This window comes from Zootoca vivipara, chromosome 12, assembly GCF_963506605.1.
Source record: "Zootoca vivipara chromosome 12, rZooViv1.1, whole genome shotgun sequence".
NCBI classification, from domain to species: domain Eukaryota; kingdom Metazoa; phylum Chordata; class Lepidosauria; order Squamata; family Lacertidae; genus Zootoca; species Zootoca vivipara.
In genome coordinates this window covers 23,888,831-23,910,425 of record NC_083287.1, presented here as the reverse complement: position 1 = coordinate 23,910,425, position 21,595 = coordinate 23,888,831, and the positions used below count along the sequence as shown (strand labels likewise).

General features: G+C 42.3%; 1 protein-coding gene across 6 annotated transcripts in view; it reads right to left on the bottom strand.

The window, feature by feature from the left end:
• OSBPL3 (oxysterol binding protein like 3) overlaps positions 1 to 21,595 on the bottom strand; it is a 96,692-nt gene that overhangs the window by 6,180 nt on the left and 68,917 nt on the right. For 5 of the 6 annotated variants that reach the window (XM_060280714.1, XM_035129222.2, XM_060280715.1 and 2 more), the window contains 11 exons: positions 17,452 to 17,559; positions 10,984 to 11,118; positions 10,373 to 10,466; positions 8,306 to 8,556; positions 6,869 to 7,006; positions 5,993 to 6,056; positions 3,666 to 3,744; positions 2,205 to 2,349; positions 1,837 to 1,981; positions 1,119 to 1,245; positions 582 to 704 (listed from right to left, as the gene is read on the bottom strand). In XM_060280714.1, coding sequence (XP_060136697.1) covers positions 582 to 704; positions 1,119 to 1,245; positions 1,837 to 1,981; positions 2,205 to 2,349; positions 3,666 to 3,744; positions 5,993 to 6,056; positions 6,869 to 7,006; positions 8,306 to 8,556; positions 10,373 to 10,466; positions 10,984 to 11,118; positions 17,452 to 17,559 — 1,409 coding nt within the window. The remainder of the gene's footprint in view (positions 1 to 581; positions 705 to 1,118; positions 1,246 to 1,836; positions 1,982 to 2,204; positions 2,350 to 3,665; positions 3,745 to 5,992; positions 6,057 to 6,868; positions 7,007 to 8,305; positions 8,557 to 10,372; positions 10,467 to 10,983; positions 11,119 to 17,451; positions 17,560 to 21,595) is intronic. The other variant, XM_060280717.1, reaches the window with a different exon arrangement.

The window sequence follows — 21,595 nt, the reverse complement described above, 5'->3', positions numbered from 1 at the left end:
CCAAAGAACGTTTGCAAACCGGAACACTCACTTCCGGGTTTCGCGGTGTTTGGGAGCCAAAATGTTCGACTTGCAAAGCATTTGGGATCCAAGGTACAACTGTATGCCCAACTCCTAAACTAGCTAGGCAATTCAAAAAATGCCATCATGTATGGCAGTGATGAGGAACCGATGTTTCTGCAGGAAAAATCCATGAGTTGGATATTGGGAGCTGTGTCCTGGACCTTGAGCTGTTATTCAGCTCCATCAGCAATCAGCCCCAGCCAACATGAATGACTGGAGTTTTAGTCCAACAACATCTAGGGAGCCACAGGATTTCCCATTTATTCCTTGGTTCCTCACTTCTCCCAACATGTTTCCGAGTTAGCTTTCAGCCACCCCACTGCAAGAAAACCATTTCTTTGGTTTTCCTAGCCCATTGTTTCAGCCACAAGACATAAATTAAATTATGGCTTTAGCAATTAGGTAAGTATTCTGAGAAATGAACTAAGAAGCGGGATCTTGTGGATCACTTTCTGTGCCACTCTTCTAGCATATTAGCAGACATTTCAGCAAAGAAATCTGCTATGTTAAAAAAATACCTGAAAAATCTAGGCTGATGCTCCATATTGTTTTCTTCTAGAACTTTCCGCCGCTCTCTCTGTAGCTGCTCAATCCTTTGTTTTTGTATTTCTGCTCCTTCAATATTCCCTTCCTCTAGGAGCCTGCCATAAAGTAACAATAAAAGAACAAAGCATTGTTGGCATTTTATTTTGTGGCTTCCTTAGCTTAGTATCTGCAAACTGTGAAGTAGCTAGAGTTTTTAACCAAGAACCAGATCATTGCCCCAGGCTACAGACTGGGAAAAACAACCAGTGAACTGATTCCAGAACTCAAAAATAATAATAATTGGGGGTAGGGGTGGGGGCAGGGACCCTGACATTTCAGAGGCAGGTAATGATCTCTACTCCCTTTTTGTCCTTCCCAAAAAACTGACCAATAAGAACTCATTTTCCTTGATGATGGGCAAAACACATGAACATCCTGCCTCTGAAGGATGCAAGATAATAAGTGCTGCCTCAGTATGTATTCCACTATAGGAAACTTAATTTTTGTATCCAAAAATAAAATAAAAATACCTTTGGTCTGGTCTAAATCGGGTGTCAGTAGATGGTAACAGAGGCCTAGTGAGCGGGTCCAGTTCATTTAATTCTAATGCAAACTGTGTGAAACCATACCACTGTTCATAATCTTTTGGCATTGGATCTGCAAATAAAAATGTACTTGATTATTTTCTCCAGCTCAAATCTATTCATAAGTTCATGGCTTTAGAGCAATTATTACATACATCATTTCTGTGGCAACACCCCTGTCTCTGAGCTCCCTCCAAGGGATGTTTGCCAGGCAAAAATTGGTTATAGTAATTCAGACATCAAGAGGCCTTTCCACAAGTTTTTAAAATTAACAACAATGGATTTTATGTGTCTCTGTGGTTTTATTCTATGCACTTTTTTTACCCATTTTTATTTTTTGTTTTTCACTCCTGTTTTGTTTTCAACTGCTATGCTTTGGTTTGAAGATAACCCTTAACCATAGATTCAGTTGAACTATTTGCCATTATCTGCATTATCTGCTATGGCCAATGTCTTAGACCTATCTAGACAGTCCTTTTTAGTGAATTATTATGGATTTCTCCATTACAAGACTCCATCCATAGTATATAGCATAGTAAAGAATTATAGTAAAATGTACTTAAACTTAAGATGTGTAGATTGTGGCAGCCAATAGAAGAACATGGGTAGGGAGTGCAAATGCTTTATACGTGTATAAAAATAAAATGGTTGATTGGTCACTAACTTGCTCTCCAGATGTACTTTGGCGAAGATGGTGTTCCGCAGTATATATTCTCATGCCATTTCCCAAAAATACGATGTACTACTTTCCCATTTTTGTCCAAAACATTTCCTTCAATCTCATGTACATTGTGATTCCAGTATTTTGTCTGGAGATAAAATGAGCAAAACCAAAATCACTTTAAAAGGTCAGGGAAAAAATGTGAATTAGCTTGCTCCTATAGATATGCCAAGAAATGACTATGTAAGCTTACAACCTCATGATATTATTCAACATCCTCATTGCCCAGGAAATTCCGTTACTAAACTTACTAACTTTTTAAATTCAATGGCACAGACTCTTGAGAACATCCAAGGTAATTTTAATATTACCTTTACAAAAGTAAGTTTGCAGAGACAGCTGTGGTCATTCAGATTCTTGATTATGATCTCCCCATAGTGTTCTATCCACCGCTGTCCACTTAATATATTATGAATGCAAGATGTCACCTTATTCCATTCATAATGGTCCTTATAGCTAGAAGAAAACAGAGGACTGTGATTTCATGTTGAAATAAAATATTAGTTAATAAAATCAATGGTTTTACTTAAAACGTTCATCTCAAACACCCTGAATATCCAATTTTGATTCCCTTCCAAGACAAGGAAAGACAAAGCAAAGAGAGAAAATATCTCACCAAGATAGAAAACTTGCACTTGGGGATAGCAGATTTATTTATCTTATTTAGCAAAATTTATATACCACTTGAGTCTAAGAAAACCTGGTTTGCAAAAATATAAAACATTACATTTCTCATTAAAAACAGAACAGATATTTTTAAAAATCCAAAAGATTAATAAAATCAACAGAAGCTAAAAAGAGGTAAGACACATGGCTCTGTATTGCCTTTTGAAGCATCTGAATTTTATTGTATTCCTGGAGGAATCCTCCTTAGAATTGACTCATGCTTGTGTCGGTACAGAAGCACAGGGAATGGCAGTGCAAGTGGGCAGTGGGGTTATGATGAAGGTCACAACGTGTTCGCGTGTTGGGGGTTGTGGTACGTGCTGCCCACAAGTTTCTTAGATTTCAATTGTGCACATCCCCTAATCATTACAGTACACTGCCATACACATAATGAAAGGAATAAGCATCACACATGGCATCCACTAGGTGGCACTCTCAGCAAATACGTATTGGGAGTGCTAGCAGAATTTCCCCTTCAGAACTGAACTGCATATGCAACCCCTTATTTTGCATGTAGTTGCTGCCATAAGCTTTAACAACTTTTCAACAGCTGCACAGATCTTCACCATACCAATGAGAAATGGCCTTCCTCAATAAACTTGAATAAAGTGCATTTATAGTTTTCATCAAAATTGGAAAGTAATATATGATACGCCTGTTTAAAAAAGGGTGAATGGTTCAATTTGTAGCCATTTAAAAACTGATAAACCTGTTGCAATTTCTATCAGATCAGTCTGAATTTGCCACATTCAAAAACTTTGATCATGGGATGATAAATTTTAAGCTGTTGAAATTTTTATAAGCTACAGAATGTTGAGCCCATAATGGTAGGACCCCCTTAGTTTTATATACTTTAAATAAAAGTGGTGAAGCATACACTTTCCATGCACCGAAAATGTCCCAGGTTCAGTTCCAGATATTCCTAGCTAAAAGAATTTCTGATAGTAAGTATCTTGTGTACATGTTATGCATATAATTCTCTCTATGGCACCATATGATTTGCTAGGTTACGGAAAGTGGGGAAAAATATGGAGATTTTTGAGCCAAAGGCGTTTTGACAACCCCGGAGCTGTAGAATACAGCCTGCATACAATTACAGAACTTACGCTGGCAAAATTACATGTGTTGTACCAACTGGCACAATTTCCATGGATTTCCCCCAGAATTTGTTTTTCCATCTGATATCTGAAATTAAAAAAAAAACAATTAAAAAATCAGTAATAAACTAAGTACATCCTTAACACCAAAGACATATTGCTATTGTTGAGTTGAATTGTTTACTAAGTGTTATACTTTAAGCCTGAGAGCATCAATAAATGTAAGTTGACAAAGGTATCAAACAGTGGCTGCATTTGAATGTCATGCTAAATCATGGTTTAGTGGTATGTGAGCAATCACACTAAACATGGAGCTCATGGATTCTCTCTCTGCTCCCAGTCACCCACGAGGATGAATTCGGAAGCTTTTGCTTTCACTCTTAGTTAACTACACAGCTTGGTGTATCGTGCAGCCCTGAAACTGTGGCTGATAATAACAATGGTTACTTTAAAACAAGAAGCTTCAGAAACCATGGCTGGAAGCGACTTGTTTGAAATGAATCATAACTAAAGCAAACCACAGCTTGTAAGTCCAGATAACACAACAAACCATGGTTCACCAAAATCTGAACAAGCCACACTGAAGGAGGATAGAGGAGTGCATGAGCCTGAAATTTGCTGCGGCTCATTCACTTTGCACTAAACTACAGTATACGTTTCATTGCATATTTACGGATTTGCAGTCAGATGTAACTCTATAGTGAAATTTCGTATTTCACTACAGTACTGTAACATCACAGCTCCTAAGCTTCAAATGGTGCTCAATAGAATCAGAACAGAACTCAGCCTGGTGACACTTAATTATACTGACTTAAGATGCTTAAAGCAAACATATCATGATTCCTAAATCATGGCAGTTCGTATAACCACAGCATATATGGCTAGATGCTTTAATTTTTCCTCTTTGGAGATTGGAACCGGACTCTTGTTTTATACAACAAAGTCATCGGAAACATTTATGACAAGCAGAGAATACAATACTTCAGTGTCTTAAGTAGTGGAGGTTTCCAGAAGCCTTAAGCATAAGCCAATTGTCCTTGCATTCGTTTCCCTGAGTGCAATCCACTCGGTGCTGTTCAAATGTAAACTCAATAGGGCTTAGTGCGTAGCAGTTTTAAATTGCTTTAAATTCAAATGTTTGGGGAAACGGGCAAGAATTCGTTTTCCTATTGGTTTCTTCAAATAATGTTGTAAAAGCCCATTACAGTGGTACCTCTACTTACGAATAACTCTACTTACGAATGTTTCTACTTACGAACGGAGCTCCGTCCGCCATCTTGGATGAGGTTTAGATAGGATTTTTTCTACTTACGAATTTTTAGATAGGGTTGCTTCGACTTACAAATTTTTTCTCCCAATGCATTCCTATGGGATTCGACTTACCATTTTTTTTGACTTACGAATGTGCATTCGGAACGCATTAAATTCGTAAGTAGAGGTACCACTGTATTACATTGTTTCTGTGTGTGTTTTAAAAGACACACACACACACACACACAAATATTGTAGAGTAGTATTGATACCACAGACCAGTTTCAAGTCTATGGTAGCAAGATGATATCAATTGCATTGTGTGCCCAGCTACAGAGTCCCCTTACCCCGATGCTCCCATCTAGAGAGGGCTAAATGAATGAACACTACAAATGTGATACTCCCGGCCGACTGCGCTGCTGCAAGCAGGGCTGGCCAAGATAAATAGGTGGGAAGTGGACCTGAGTGAAGCCTGCTTCAGCCAGGTCCACTCCCCAAGCCCTGCCTCCCTGAGATGCCGCAGATTGGCTATTGAATCGAGGGTTCTCGTGGGAACCCAAGGGCCCCCGCGCCATACGAGGGGACACAGCAACGGCTGCAAAGATGGCGTCATGCAGCAAGGGGACCTGGGTGGTTCTGCAACCACCACTTACTGGGAAGGCGGTAAGCAGCCATTTCTAAAACAACACCCCCTTCCAAACTGGCTACATCAAGCTGTCACAATTTACAGATGGTTCACTACATCCTAAAGTCCAAGACTGCCAAGAATCTTCACCAACCTTATGTCCTCCAGATGTTCTGGGCTACAACTTCCATCAGCCTCAGCCAGCATCGCTGATGGGAGCTACAGCCCAGAACATCTGGAAGACACCAGGTTGGTGAAGGCTGGTTGAGGTTAGCCAAGGTTGAGGATACATATGTTTGTTATGCCAATGTCTGTGTTTCCCCACAATGCCATACAAACAGATGTTTTGGCAGGGCTAGCACAACACCTGAAGCTGCACTAACATCTGCCACTAACATTTGAGCTTATAGATTTCCTTCACATTCAAGTAAAAACTGGAGAGAATAAGCTAAATAATTACCTTGCCAAAACACAAAGTTATCAGATTCAGCATGACATGCAGATATAGGTGGGTGATGACTGACCTAAGAGGAAGGGAAAAGTTACAGGTTTTTGTTTTTTTAAATGGCTTCCATTTCTCTCTCATGAATTATTGTAATAGTTTCATTTTATTTTAAGCACAGCACTGACCACAAGAGGGAGCTTGTGATAGCAAAGCCAGTGTTGGATATGGATAACGAAACATTTTAAAAAAATGTTTAAAAAACAACAACCCAGAAGAGCGGGTATAAAGCGATTAATACTAATTTGTATTCAGTTCCCATTTGAATGGGAAGTTAATGAGGACTGCTATTTTTAAAAAATAAATAATAAAAACAAATAAATGCCGGTATATAAACTGTCTTAAATCAAGTCACTTGCGAAGAAATAAAACCCCAAAAATAAATTAAATCCTAAAATAAAATAAAATAAAGATGCAGGGAAACACAAATACCAAAAGAAGGTAGCTGAATGTCAGTTTGGTTTCCAGTCAGAGCTATTGTTAAGAGAGTGTTATTTAGTACAGGATAAGGATCAGGCCTGAGAAAAAGCGAAGTATTTCCTGTTGAGTAATAATTTGCCCTTTTGAAGTTCATGTCTGTTTCACCTTAGAGAAATATAGACTGAGAAGTGTTTAATCGGGTTGGAGTGGTTTACGGAAATTTGCTACAGATTTAAATAACAGAAAAGAAACAGTAACATTTCTGCGTTACAAGAAACATCAACCAAGCTCAACAGTTCAAGCTATGTATGCATGCAAAAGTCGACTGAAGCCATTCAGTATAAAAATTAACCTCCTGCCACATAATCAGAACTAGCAAATTTTTCAGCCTGGACCACAACAGAAAAGTAGTACCTGTTCAGCAAAAAACTGAAAGCCTTTATCTTCTCGGATACATTCGTAGGTTTCTCCAAGCACAGGATTAAATGGCTTACTTCCAGCTCTGTAGTAACTAGATGCATAAGCCGATACGGCAAAAGCAGCCACGTATACCTAAAAACAGAAGACATTATATTATGTTGGTCATTAGTAAAGGGGTATGTGTCATGTCTTGCTGCATTTTGATTTTTTTTAAAAAAATGATATATTTTTTGGGAGGGTGTTTTGATCTCACACTGACTCCAGACACCATTTCTCCCTACTTTGCAATTTTAATATTTGCAGATATGTTTCCTGCAATCTGGAACAATATCTTTAGCATGGGAACATGACTCAGTATTTATAGAATGACACTAAAGTTCCTGAATTGCAATAGACTTTAAGGAGAAAACAAAAATTAAATGGCTCTTTTGAACTGAATTCCATTGCAATGAATAAAATGACTACTGGATTTTTATTATGGTTTCATTCTCATTAAAAGCACGATAAGCATCTCCAGACCAATTCATAGAAATAGCAGAGATAGACTCCCATGACAAACCATGTCAAAGCTCCATCGAGGGCAGATGGAGCTGTCAGCGTGAATTTTTCTGAATGGCAGCCAGAATGTTTGCTTCATGCACAGAATGAAAGGGGTGCAAAAACAGATTATTGTGCTTTTCATGGGGGGTCCAGGCACCCTGCAATCGTAACACCAACAAATAGCTTCCAGAAGGCAAATACAAAGAAACAGAGGGAAACTGGTTGGTTATTTTCTAAGGGACAGTTTATACGTTACTGTATCCAACACACTCGGGATTCATCTCGATGGGTGGTGGGATGACGATGAGTGGTCAGAGAGAGAAGAGAGAGCAGACTAGGAAGGGGAGGTGTCGGAAGCTGAAGAGGTAAGCAGGGTTTAGCGAGCTGGGAGAGTCTGTGGCAGAGAGATGTCCAGAATCCAAGGCAGAAGCTGAAGCATGCGAGTGGGAAGAGGGAGGCCAAGAGGAAGAGATGAGTCAGGCTGGTGAAAAGGTATGGGTGTTTCCCCATCCTGCTGTGCCAAGCTCCCCTCACCCCTAGTTTCCCAGGACCAGGAGAGAGATGAAGGGGAAGGAGCAGAGACGGGCACACAGACACAGTCTCAGATTGCTTGGGAAAAGCCCTGGAGAGGAGGGGACAAAGGCAACTGAGGGAAGGCAGGAATCTTCAGTCTCCGCAACTGCTTCATAGGGGCAAGACCTACCGAAGAAGAGTTCCTGTGCTTATCTCCTGTTTCTTCTGCTAAAGCGTTAACTCCACTTACTTGGTGTGATTTACTGCTGGCTGGCTCGCTCCTGACAGCTGATCCACGAACCATTACATGCCTGTGGACATGCAAAAGAGAACTCACTTTCCTTCTAGGGCTGCCGAGGGAGCCTAATTTCCTCTTACCATCCTCTCAAACAGGTTGGGCGTACGTGCCGCTTTATCCAACAACTCGCTGTACTCCAATTCCTCACAGAGACGCTGCAAAGTGTTCAGCGGTTCGTTCAGCTCCACTGGCATGGCCACCTTGGAGAGGTCTTTCCCGATGTTGTTCCGCAAAATGTTCCAGAGGCTGATGTTACTAGTGTTGGGACACGGAGCCGGCAGACACGTCCTCCGCTTGGAATGGCATTCCAAGCTGTCGTCGGGAACACTGTCTAGAAGACAGAGGCCCGGATTAAATTTGCCAACATCCCATGGTTAATATCCACACTTTTGCAGTTGTAGCAAAATGCAAAGAGGCTTCCCTTCAACACAGTCCTGAGAAGGACATAGGTTATGCCGAGACACAATGGCTTGCCTGAGACCAACCAGCAAAGTTTCATAGCTGTGCAGGAATTTGAGACTCCTCAGCTATTGCACCAAATTGGACCTCTATCCCCACCCCACCATCTGTTTCCCTGAAACTGAACTGCACCCCATTTTAAGCAAGTGTTTAATTTTGCCTCAGTTGGGAAGATCATCTCTGTGTATTCAAGTAGGAAATTAGTTTTCAAATTCCAGCACCAACGATGCGCAACATGGGACCAGTGCAGCCAATTGCCAGCCCAGAACCATGGGAAAGAATCCCAAAGGTGCCATGTGTTTTATCAGCTACACTTTTTATAAAACAACAACAACAACAACAACAACACCCTGCCACATTTTAAGCAGGACCTTTTATTCCAGGGAAAGCATATATGTTTGATAGCTCTGGACCGTTCTGTTTGTTTTGCCTCCTTTGTGAAGAAAGAGAAAACAACCACCAGTAACTCTAGTGCATAGGAGCCCAACTCCTAAGGGCTGAGGTCCTTTTGCCCCCCCCCCATAAAATATTTGAGGGGGCTGGGCCTCCCCAAAGTTGGTGAGTATTGCCATTAAAATGTGCCAAGTCTTGTGATCCATCATGTTTGGAGGGGGGAGCGGGCTTACCTGCCCCGCCATATTTGATTGTAGTTGGCACCTCTTGATCAAGTGGAAGGGGAATGAAAGCACCTGGGCCTTGTGTCACAAAAGTGGGTAACTGCTGTTAGGTTTCTATTGCTCTCACTGTGCAGGTCACATGCCTGTGTTATGCATTCCAGCGAAGATTGTTGGAATCACGGGAGCGGATGTTTGCTGTATTCTGTTTGGGTTTGTTTGTTTTTCCTTCGGGCTTCTCTCAGCAAGAGGAGACATGTTTTCTTTTGTTCTGCCTTACGCTTAATAAAGAAGCTTTTAGTACACAACCTCAGCCTGGCTCCGCCTGCGTTTTATCCCTGCTGGGCTCTGAATATGTGCTCAGTGTCTCCAAGACACAAGTCGTAATAAATAGTCGGGAAAGGGCTGTCGGAACTCCCTAGAGCTGCACGCCGCACGCTGATGGGAGAGACGGGCTGGATTTGTTCCTGCATTATGCCTGGGGATCGTTCTTGCCCCCGGCTGACCCGACAACTGCTGCATGCTTATTGGACTAAGGCCTTGGGGCGCAATCCATCCCCACTTAAGTGCTGTGCATTTGGAAGCAATGCCATGGGAGTCAATGGAGCTATGTTCCTCCCCTCCCCACCCTCTTTGGCATTGTGTGCTGCAGCGCATCAGGCCATTACTAGGGATGAAGGATTTGTGTATGATTGTACAGGGATGGGAAAGGGAGGGTAAGAACCTCTGAGCTCTGTGGTTCTTGTTTTTATTCATATTATGTATTTTGTGCATTTATGTTGTGATTTTATGTTGTGAACCACGCTGAGACCTGCGGGTATAGGGTGGTATATTATTATTATTATTATTATTATTATTATTATTATTATTATTATTATTATTCCCTCCATGTACAGGTGGTTTCTCCTACATGGGGAGAGATCACTGTGTGCCATTTCACTGTTGCAAAAACAATCCTTTAAAAGGAAACACAATCCTGAACGCATCTGCACCTTCCTTTCTGCACTACAAGTTTCTGGTAAAGAGAAAGCAGAAACCCCCAGGACAGACCGCAAAGAAATCTGTAACTCCTACCGAGGGTTTGCCTTTCATTCTCTATGTCGTTACTTAGGTTGTCTTCGGAGATGTTATCACTCACATCACTGGCATATGAATCATCATCAGATACCTGAGGTGGAAGGAAATACGCTTTCATTCTGATTAAAAGGAACATGCAGAACACCATCACAGTATTTGTGAAACTGAAAAAGTGGATAAAAAGAGGCCATGAAGTTTGAAACTGATATTGCAACAACCAAACCCTGCTGTTAGGGATTCTACTTGTGTGTGTCAAGAGCAAAACAAAAGCCTAAATACACATCCCTAGATTGCACACGCACACACACCTTTGTAACATTTGTCAGACGGACACAGGGAAAATAATATTTGAACATAAGCTTTCTTTAAAAAACAAAACAAAACAACCTCCATGGTAACATCTATACGCAGCATTTCCTGCAACCCCCTCCTCCCCTCTTTAAAAATCCTTTTTAAACCTAGCAGCGATAAATAATTGTGTATTCTGAAAGGTACATAACATGTCACTTGCTACCCTGGGTTTGCAATTAGTGTGCAAAGATGGTAAAGGTCAAACAGCTTTGAAACAAGCGACATGAGACCATTGCTTCCGACACCGGTGCCCAGACCTCGTTTTCTGAAGAGCTGGCAGACAGCAAGACTTCCTGAGCATCAAAAAACTCGGTGAGCGAATCCGTTATAGACAGCCGACTTTCGTTGGAAAGCTGGTGAACTAGACCCCTGTTCTCGTCGTCCGAGATTTCCTGCAAATGAGAGACGGAAAAGAGCCTTGAGCGAAAGTTTCATTGTTAAATACAGAAGGAGGAGGGGGTTCCCCTTTGTCTACATTGACTGGCAGAGACTCCCAGGGGTCGCATTTCGGACCTTCTGCATTCAAAGTGGAAGAAGACGAAGAAGAGTTTGGATTTGATATCCCACTTTATCACTACCCGAAGGAGTATCAAAGCGGCTAACAATCTCCTTTCCCTTCCTCCCCCACAACAAACACTCTGTGAGGTGAGTGGAGCTGAGAGACTTCAGAAAAGTGTGACTAGCCCAAGGTTACCCAGCAGCTGCATGTGGAGGAGCGGAGACGCGAACCCGGTTCCCCAGATTATGAGTCTGCACGTCCCTTGTGAAAATAAAACAGGACACATGCTCGGTAAAGTGGTAGAGCCCCAACACTTCATCAGATCAGGCTAATTGCTTGGTTTTACAAAACAAAAAGGGGAAAAAAGGGAGGGAGGGAGGGAGTCAGCTCCCATTTTAATCATTTTTTAAAAAACCTTTTCCTCTTGTCCGCCACAGAGAATTTGGCAGGTGTACTATCAATATCCCAACTTGTGTTGACTTGTCGAAATGCAGCATCAGCAAGCATGGCTGATGGTTGGGGATGATGGGAGCTGTAATCCAACAACATTTGCACGGGGAGGGCTACTTCATAATTTCATTTTATACAGACTTGAGGTGGGTAAAATCTGGGCAATCGTTTCGTGCCAATGAAAGGTTCTTTACCCTCCCCCCCCCCCAAAAGGCATCTGTCGGAGGTCCCTTCCAACTCTACAATTCTATGGTGCATTTTATAGATTTTGATTGGGAAGTAAGCAGCACACTTGGCTAATTGAAAGTGACGTCCTTAGCTTATCCACAAGCTTATCTGTAATGTTTCTTTCTATTAAAAAGGCATTTACAATAGTGTTTTCCACTCGACAGCTTTGCTGTTTTAGTTCTGATAATTTGGTCACTTAACTATCAAGAGCTATTTGATGTGTCATGCCTTGGCACTACACATATTATTAAAATAACTCATTAAAGTCCAACTGCACATGGAACACTCGACTCCATGAGCCTTGGCTATATCACTGAAAGTTTTTTGTTGGCTTTCAAGTAAGTTACTAGGATTCTTAGATTTGGCCTTATGCAAGAGAAGCTCAGCATCAATAAGTAAGAAAGTAAATAGGTAAAGGACCCCTAGACAGTTAAGTCCCGTCAAAGGCGACAACTAGGTTGCGGCGCTCATCTCGCTTTCAGGCCGAGGGAGCCGTCGTTTGTCCACAGACAGCTTTCTGGGTCATGTGGCCAGCATGACTTAACAGCTTCTGGCGCAACAGAACACTGTGACGGAAACCAGAGTGCACGGAAACCCTGTTTACCTTCCCGCTGCAGCGGTACCTATTTATCTACTTGCACTGGTGTGCTTTTGAACTGCTAGGTTTACCTTTATCAATAAATACACCATGATGGATCAAAGCATTCATGAAAGGAGAAGAGGTGCTGTTACCAAAGTAGGATGGGTAAAAACATGTTTCTTGTTTGTTTGACAATGTCTAAAGCTTAATATGGTTCTTTTTAATGGAAAAATCAACCAACCAATAGATTTGGTGTAATGCAATACACAGCAGTCACAGCCACTATTACGCCATAGAAAACATCACTACAACTCCTCATTTTCTTCCCTTTCCTCTTCCATTTCTTCAATGTTTGTGACCCAAAGGTTCTGGGGAGGGTATCCATATGTTAGTATAGTCCAGCTGTTAACAAAAAAACAAACACACAACTCCCAATATTAAACCACAGCCCCATCGTGTAAAAAGGTTTCGTGTCCCATTCACTGCTGCCATTTATATCCAGACTCAATGCAAAGAGGCATTCCATGGGGGGGGGGTGAAGGACACCACAAATAGTTGTTGTGAGCTGCTCTATGCTTTATTGCAAGGGTAGGAAGCCTGTGGATCTCCATGTTGCAAGAGTACAACTCCCTTCATCCTTGACTGTAGGCCATGCTGGGGCAGGTGGGAGTTGGAATCCAACTAGATCTGGAGAACCCATAAGCTCCCTACTCCTGCTTTACAACCACTAGAAGAGAGGTCTGGGGTGTAGGCAAGTTAACTTCTCACCAATGGCCTTCCTCAATCTGGTGCTCTCCAGATGTTCTGTACTATTATCAGTCCTAGCCAGAAAGGCCATTGAGCAGGGATGGTGCGAGTTATAGTCCAAAACATCAGGAGGGTTCTAGGTTAGGCAAGACTGGCACAGTGGAACCTCGGTTTTCGAGCATCACAGAAGCCAAAAGATTCAGAACTTGAATGCCGAATACCTGGAAGCAATCGCTTCCGTTTTTGAACGTGCCTCAGAAGTCGAACGGCTTCCGGGGCACATTTTTCATTTCCCCCCATTGACTTTGCAGCTAGCCCATTGCTCCTCAGATTTCGAATGTTTCGGAAGTCAAATGGTCTTCCGGAACGGATTACGTTTGAAAACTGAGGTTCCATTGTATAGGATGAGAAACAAATGACGTAAAGAAGTTGCATTAAATGATCCAGCACTGGGATTCTTTAATGTTTTCTGTGCATCAGACTCAGCTTCTGCACAGCCAATGGTGAGGGGAGACAAAAACAGAGAGGGAAGAAAGGAAGCCTGCAAATAGTAAGAGCTTGTCACTTTATAACTTAGATGGTTAACAGTCCTGAACCAGAAGATTTTACAGAGCTAATGGAGCATCAGCAGACCAATTCTGCCCCACCAGTGGAAGGGAAGCTTCCTTGGCAGATGAAGCTTATTCCCTGAAGCTCTCTGCTTTCAACGGAGCTCAGTGGTGGTTCGCAAGTTAAGCCACTGCCCGATATTCCTCAGGCTTTCAGTTCAAAACTGATGGGAGGCTAAAGTCCTGACACTGCGCCTAAGAACTCTGCGCCGTTCCTGCAGCTCAAGGAAGACAACTAATCTTTAGCAATCAGAAATATATGGTTGTGAAGGATAATTCACCAACAACATTCCATCCAAAACAGATCAATTGCATCTCTTGGAACAGAAAAATCAATGCCTCCTCAAAACCCATTTTGCAAAACCTGGGCTTGGAACATCATATTACAAACTCTAATATAAATGTAATGTCATATGGTTCAGCTGCAAAATGAAATACACCCAGACCAAGGGTGGGCTAACGTTTATCAGCTTCTCTAAAAGTAATTGAGCATTGTCGCTTCAGATGTCTTTTGCAGGCATGCATGATGAAAATAACGGATAAAAAAAAAACCAGCCACTGTTGGTAACATCTTTTAATTCTAAACTGTGAACTCCCACTTCTTCCCCTCCAGCCTCACTTCAACCCCAATACCTAAATACCTAAAGGATCGTCTCTTTTCCTGCTTAGACTCTGTGCTCATCCTCTGGGACACACCCTTTCTGTGTCCCATCTCCAAAATAAGTATGGAGAATGGGTGACTAGAGAATATGCCTTCTCTGTCTTTTCAATGAGCTTCCCAGATAGGGATGCCTGGAGTCTACTTTACTATGATTTCAGTGCCACATAATTATTATTTTTAAGCATCCTGGGCAGCTTCAGTGATATTGTTATTACAGTCACTCAATCCCTGACCTTCCCAGGTAGGGTTGGGAAAGACTCCTGCTGGAGAGCTGCTACCAGCCAGTGTAGACAACAGTTAACTACACAGACCATTGGTCTGACTCTGTATGTGGCAGTTTCCTATGTTAATATGTTTTATCATGCTTCGGTGTATTAAAAATATTGTACACCATTTTGATACTTCTTTTTTTTAATTAAAAAAAGTATAAATTGATATACAAGTCTAATAAATCAAATCACTTGTTCAGAACTGGTGAAGTCTATGCCTATCATCCTGACCAACAATCAAAGTAAGTTCTGGAATTGCTACATGACAACATCACACAGACAGCCTCTAAAAAGTGAGCAACAGTTGTTCTCCTGCCTTTGAACATTCTCCTTTCCTTTGAACATTCACAAACGGCGACTTAAAAAATAAAAATGAAAATGAAACAGTAGCAGAGTTTCTGCAAATGAAGAAGTTAGTGCAAATCCTTCCATCCTTTTAAAACTTTTCATCAGGTTGAGCCCTATTTGCCACGTCTCTTCTCTTCACGCACCTCTCTTATAATTCTTTATGGATAGTGTTGTTTTAACAAGATGTGTTTTTTAAAAAAAGAAAAATATTTTAAAATTTGCACGAAATCAATGAAGCATTTTGGCACGAATCTAAAAAATATAAATTTAAAGAATTAACTCACAGCTAAAATTGTGCCCTTGTGTGTATTTTTACCCCCCCCCCCAATATGGTTAAAAGGTAAAGGGTCCAGTCGCGGACGACTCTGGGGTTGTGGTGCTCATCTTGCTTTACTGGCCGAGGGAGCCGGCGTACAGCTTCCAGGTCATGCAAACCAGAGCAGAGCACGGATACGCCGTTTACCTTACAAGAAGAAGAAGAAGAAGAAGAAGAAGAAGAAGAAGAAGAAGAAGAAGAAGAAGAAGAAGAAGAAGTAGTAGTTTGGATTTGATATCCTGCTTTATCACTACCCAAAGGAGTCTCAAAGCGGCTAACATTCTCCTTTCTCTTCCTCCCCCACAACAAACACTCTGTGAGGTGAGTGAGGCTGAGAGACTTCAAAGAAGTGTGACGAGCCCAAGGTCACCCAGCAGCTGCATGTGGAGGAGCGGAGACGCGAACCCGGTTCCCCAGATTAAGAGTCTACCGCTCTTAACCACTACACCACACTGGCTCCCCAGTGGTACCTATTTATCTACTTGCACTTTCGTGCTTTTGAACTGCTAGGTTGGCAGGAGCTGGGACCGAGCAATGGGAGCTCACCCCGTTGTGGGGAATCGAACCGCCAACCTTCTGATTGGCAAGCCCTAGGCTCTGTGGTTTAACCCACAGCGCCACCCGCATCCCATATGGTTATGTTATGCCTATTACTGTGGACAGAACGTAGTGGGGGTGTAAGAACACACAAAGCGTGATATTCAGAGTGTGGGAAAGATGCTCATGGGAAGCCCACAAGGTTCACCTGAGCACAATGGTAATCCCATCCCGTGCCATTTCCAGCAACTAGCATTCAAAGACATCCTGCCTGTGGAGGTACACCTTAGCAAACTATTGCTAGCAGCCATTAGGGCTAGCCCCATTGATAGCTTTGTCCTCCATGAATTTGTCTAAGCCTCTCTTAAAACCATCTATCTAAGTTGGCGGCTGTCGCAGCCCTTGAATGCATTCTCTGCTGCCTCTTGTGATTGCGGTGTTACTGTAAGTCTCTGTGTTATCAGTGAAAAAAGTACATAGGAAGCACTACTGGCCCAGCACTATGTGCAAACAAGGCCATTAATTTTCGATCTTTCCTCCCTTCCAAGTCGTAACACTGTACGTTCCAGAGTTTAATCATGAGGTGCTCACTGGCACCACCTGTTTACTCAAAATGTCAATCAGTGTTAAATCAGCCTACCAATTTCTATCTGGCTCCTCAAAAATTATTACATATGATCAGACTAAGTTCTTGCGCTAGTCAAAATTTAGAAAGTGTGTTGTAAGTAACACAGCCCTGCTTCCCTCATATTAAAATAGCCACCATCTACCTGCTACGATTTATAAATATATTTCTGTTCAGCTTGATGGAAATCGCAGTGGCAAGTGCCAAAAAGACATTCAAGCAAAGAGGTAAAATTGGCTACTGGCAGGGAGACTCTGCAGCTCCAGTGATGCTTTGCGATTTCACCTTATTCTTCCAAAACCTGGCATGGTGGTGGCACATTGGCATATTATAGCACTTTCTTTTTCAGTAGCTTTTGAGAGATGTGTTTTTCAGGCTGATGAGCAGTGTTGAAATATTCTACTTTGGCTATTTACAAAACAGAATGCAAGTCGTGTCTCATGACACGTGGGGTGTGTGTGAGAGAGAGAGAGCGTGCGCAAAAGCTGTAATGGAAGGAACTATAGAAAACTAGTTAGAGACACAAAACTGTTCAGCGACACCAAAGAAAATGACAGGACAACTTTTGCTAACAAAATTCTAGCAGCGGAAGGGCAACAACTACTAGGCTGTCAGCAAAAAGCACTAAAAACATGCTTGGAAATAAAGCTGTTCTATGGGAAGTATGCACAATAATTCATGTCACAACAGATGAGTCATAAGCACAGGAAAAGGAGCAGCTGAATAGGGTGGGAAAAGAAGCAAGGCATTGGTTGGGCTGAGGTGGGTGGGTGGGGAGATGCAGCAAGCAGCTTTGCAGAAGGACAGGGAATCCATACCCACCTTTGCCAAACCAGGGCAGAAAAATCTATACCCACCTTTGCCAAATCAGGGCTGGATTTTGCATTAGCTGCTGAATCAAGAAGCACAGATTCGGCATGTATTCTGCGTAACCGGTCTTTAAGATCTGTGTTTTGTGCTATGGCCTGAAATGTTTAAGACAAAAAAAAAGTACATTTGGGCTATTAAGGTGTCTCAGCTGATCTTATATGGTTGCCTTTATGGTTCAAAACACAGATAGTCTAGTGCTCTAAAGATATTTGAAAGGCAAAAAAAACCCAACCCCACATGTTTCTTTATGGCTCTTTTTGCACCGTCAATTAATTCAAAGAGTTTCTCCTTTCCTCTAAAGTAAAGAGCAGATTTAGGTGACGGGGAGTTGCACTTTAGTTGCTTAGAAACTTACTGTGCTACATATTTTATACTAATTTCTAGAAACAAAAGGTGCGGTTAACATTGGGCTTAAATGAAACTACAGTGGTGCCTCGACTTACGAATTTAATCCGTTCCGAAGGCACCTTCGTAGGTCGAAAAATTCGTAAGTCGAAAAGCGCCATTGGAAACGCGATTTCCTATAGGAATGCACTGGAAACGGAAAAATTCGTAAGTCGAAGCAACCCTATCTAAAAATTCGTAAGTCGAAAAAACTCTATCTAAAACCGCCGCGGTTTCCGTTCGGATGTCGAGAAATTAGTAAGCGTGCGGCCATTTGCCCCATTCGTAAGTTGAAAAATTCGGTTGTTGAGTTGTTCGTAAGTCGAGGTACCACTGTATTGTACTCCTATTGCACACTGTAACATTTAAAGTGGTTATTGTGTGCCCTGCCTCACCTGAAGACACTGAAGTTCGCCTTTGGAACGTACAAAGGTAGAAGACATAGCAAGTGACTTCAGATAAGCCCTTCATTAGATACAGTGGTACCTCTACTTACGAATTTAATGTGTTCCGAACACACATTTGTAAGTCGAAAAAATTTGTAAGTCGAATCCCATAGGAATGCATTGGGAGAAAAAATTCGTAAGTCGAAGCAACCCTATCTAAAAATTTGTAAGTAGAAAAAATCCTATCTAAACCGCATCCAAGATGGCAGACGGAGCTCCATTTGTAAGTAGAAAAATTCGTAAGTAGAGTTATTTGTAAGTAGAGGTACCACTGTACTTGGTAAAAAAAATAATGTTATTTTTTGGGTTATATCTTCGTCTCAAACCATTGCAACACCCATTTCCTCACATTCCTTTGGCTTCCTTAGAACGGAATACTGTATGACTAACTACTTTGGAATTTACATTGGTTAATTATGTTCTACACAGGGTTCTCTGTTGCAGATCACCATGCACCAAATAACTAAACATCTACCAGTGAGCACTTACTGTGCTTTGCGTTAGAAAACTATAATGGGCATTATTGCGTCTAGGTGAAAATGTCACTTACAAGGTGACATTTCTCCTGTCAATCTTCAAATTTAGACCAGTTAAAGGGGACGGGAGAAGACAGCATGTTAAAAGTGTAAGGCCTACTAAGTATAAACCAGCCCTGCTTCTATAGAAAAGTTCTAGTGGCAGTGGCATGTAGCCAAACCCATTACAAAAGCCCGTGAAAGACAGGGAAAGCACTCTCAGATGGTAATAAGGAACTGACATTAAAATTGATTTATGAATAACCAGGGCAAGATCAAACATGCCTCTTCAGCAAGTGGGAGTAAACACTTGCTTTCCTCAAACAAGAATATGTTTTTAGGGCAAGTGTGATGAATCACTTGAGAATTTATATTTTTAAATTATTCTACTTAGCTATTTTTTTAAAAGACATATTTTGAATGAAACTTAGGGCTCACCCACACTTCTGCTTGTCAAGCTCTGGACAAGTAGCATTAACTCAGTTGGTTAAGAGCATGGTGCTAATAATGCCAAGGTTGTGGGTTTGACCCCCATATGGGGCAGCTGCATACTCCTGCATTGCAGGGGGTTGGACTAGATGATCCTCGGGGTACCTTTCTACTCTATGATTCTATGAATGGCAGCCAATGTAGTTCCATGAGCGGCTGCAAGCGGTTTTGCCTTTGCCCTGCCGCTTTTGCCCCCGAAAGCCTGCTCTTTATAGTGCTAAATCCACAGAAAACCTGGTTGCCATTTGCTTCAATTCCACAAAAAACCACGGGTTTCCCCAGGGAGAAGCGGTGGGGCAACCAGAAGTGTGGATTCTGAAATGCACTTGCAAATGCCATGAATTCCTTCCAACTCTATGATTCTATGAAACTTCTATGGATGGGACTTTGTCCCCAGAATAACAAATGTCCTGAGATCTTCAGAGCTTGGACGGTATCTCAACTTGATGGAAAAGTTGAAAACATCTGAATTTTCCAAGTGTCTATGTCCGCCCCTCCTTTATTGATAAAATCAGGTGAGGCAAAAATGGGTTAATTAAGACTTCTGCTCTGATCTTTAGGGGGTCATTTCTAGCACAATCCCAAATGCATCTAGATAAAAAAAGGTACCAGTTCCCTTTAGGCTTGGAGCCTAACTGTAATATCAAGTTGTTGTTGTTTTAAAAAATAAGCCCAATCCCTGGATTTTCATTGGTACTCCAGTGCATGAGGAGGTAAAGTTTAATCCTACTTGATGAAAAGTGACCCACATGCTGCAAGAGGCAATGGAAAAAACTCCCATTGGCACTAGGAAGACTTTCCCCCTTCAGACTCACTGCCGCAACAGGATCACATCGGCAGGGTCCTGGCTGGGGAGAGAAGGGTTAAACCTTTTCTACCTGGGCAATAAAACAACCTGTTGTGGCTGCAAGTCATGCTATTAACCAATGTGCAGTCCTAAAATCCCCTGGGCTCTCAAGTTGGTCAGTTTAGGACTTGACAACCTTAAATGGCCCATTAATGTGGTTTAATCTATATTCAGCTACAGACTAATCTTAGCTCAGGGGAAATGTGTCAGGGGTTGGATCCCAGGGGTTGAGTCAAATGTGGGCATTTCTCACACTCACAAGCACCATCCCTATCAACCTGTCTCAACAAGAACACCCCCTTGACCCACCATCTATTCCCGTGGTTCCCAATGTGGGGCACATGCCCCGCAGGGGGGCAATTTGATTTTTTTGGGGGGGGGGGCAATTCGAGAATGAGTTATTAACAGTTAATGGCCTTTTAGGCCTCCTCCACGTGAATAGGAGTTCACTTTTTGAATAATAATTATATGTCACTGGGAGGACGACGATGACAGGATTTTAGAGATGCTTAGGTGGGGCATGGCCAAAAAAAGGTTGGGAATCCTTGATCTACTCAGTCTCCTTTATGTACAAATACACAATTCTCTGTCTGTCTGTTTGTCTGTCTGTCTGTCTGTGCATCTATCCATCCATCCATCCATCTAACCAACTAGCCAACTGTAATGGTGTTGTTGTGGCTACTCTCGAGTAAAGATGCCCAAGTCCGTGCTTGTCTTTAACGGTTTTATTGTGCATAATATTTACAGTGCAGAGATAACAGAATCCAGGAGTGGACGTTTCCTGTTATGTGACCAGCATAAGAGCTTGGGCACCCCGAAACGCCTCCTCCCGACCTTACGTTTGGTGGCGCGCCTTAATTCGGGCGCCGGAAGGGGCTGCGTATTCCCCTCTACCTGCTGGTCAAGGCATTGCAAGGGCTCTCCCACATCACTGAGCCTTGCTTCCTCCATCCCACTAACTTCCTCATTCCTCCCCTCTGACCCGCTGCTGCTGCTGCTTTCACTGGGCGAAGTGCTGGTCAGCAGGAGTGGGGGAAACCTCCCTGTAGGAAGGTCCCCTGACACCATCCATACCTACTTACCTAAACACACAAAATACACACACTCCAATTGGGGTTTTTTCACCAATGCACATAACAGATGCCTGATCCAGAATGATTTGAATTGAAAGGAACTGAGCTGTGGGATCTCTTTGCATCGATGGGGTTGTTTTTTGGACAATGCAAATCAGCAGGCGTGGGGCCCCCTAATCTGGACTGAGATCCTAGCTGAGGGGAAAGGTTTAGAGCCCTTGTATCAGCCACCTCAGCTTCCCAATCCACATCAGGGCTCTGTATACCTGAAGGAGCGTCTCCACCCCCATCGTTCTGCCCGGACACTGAGGTCCAGCTCCGAGGGCCTTCTGGCGGTTCCCTCATTACGAGAAGCCAAGTTACAGGGAACCAGGCAG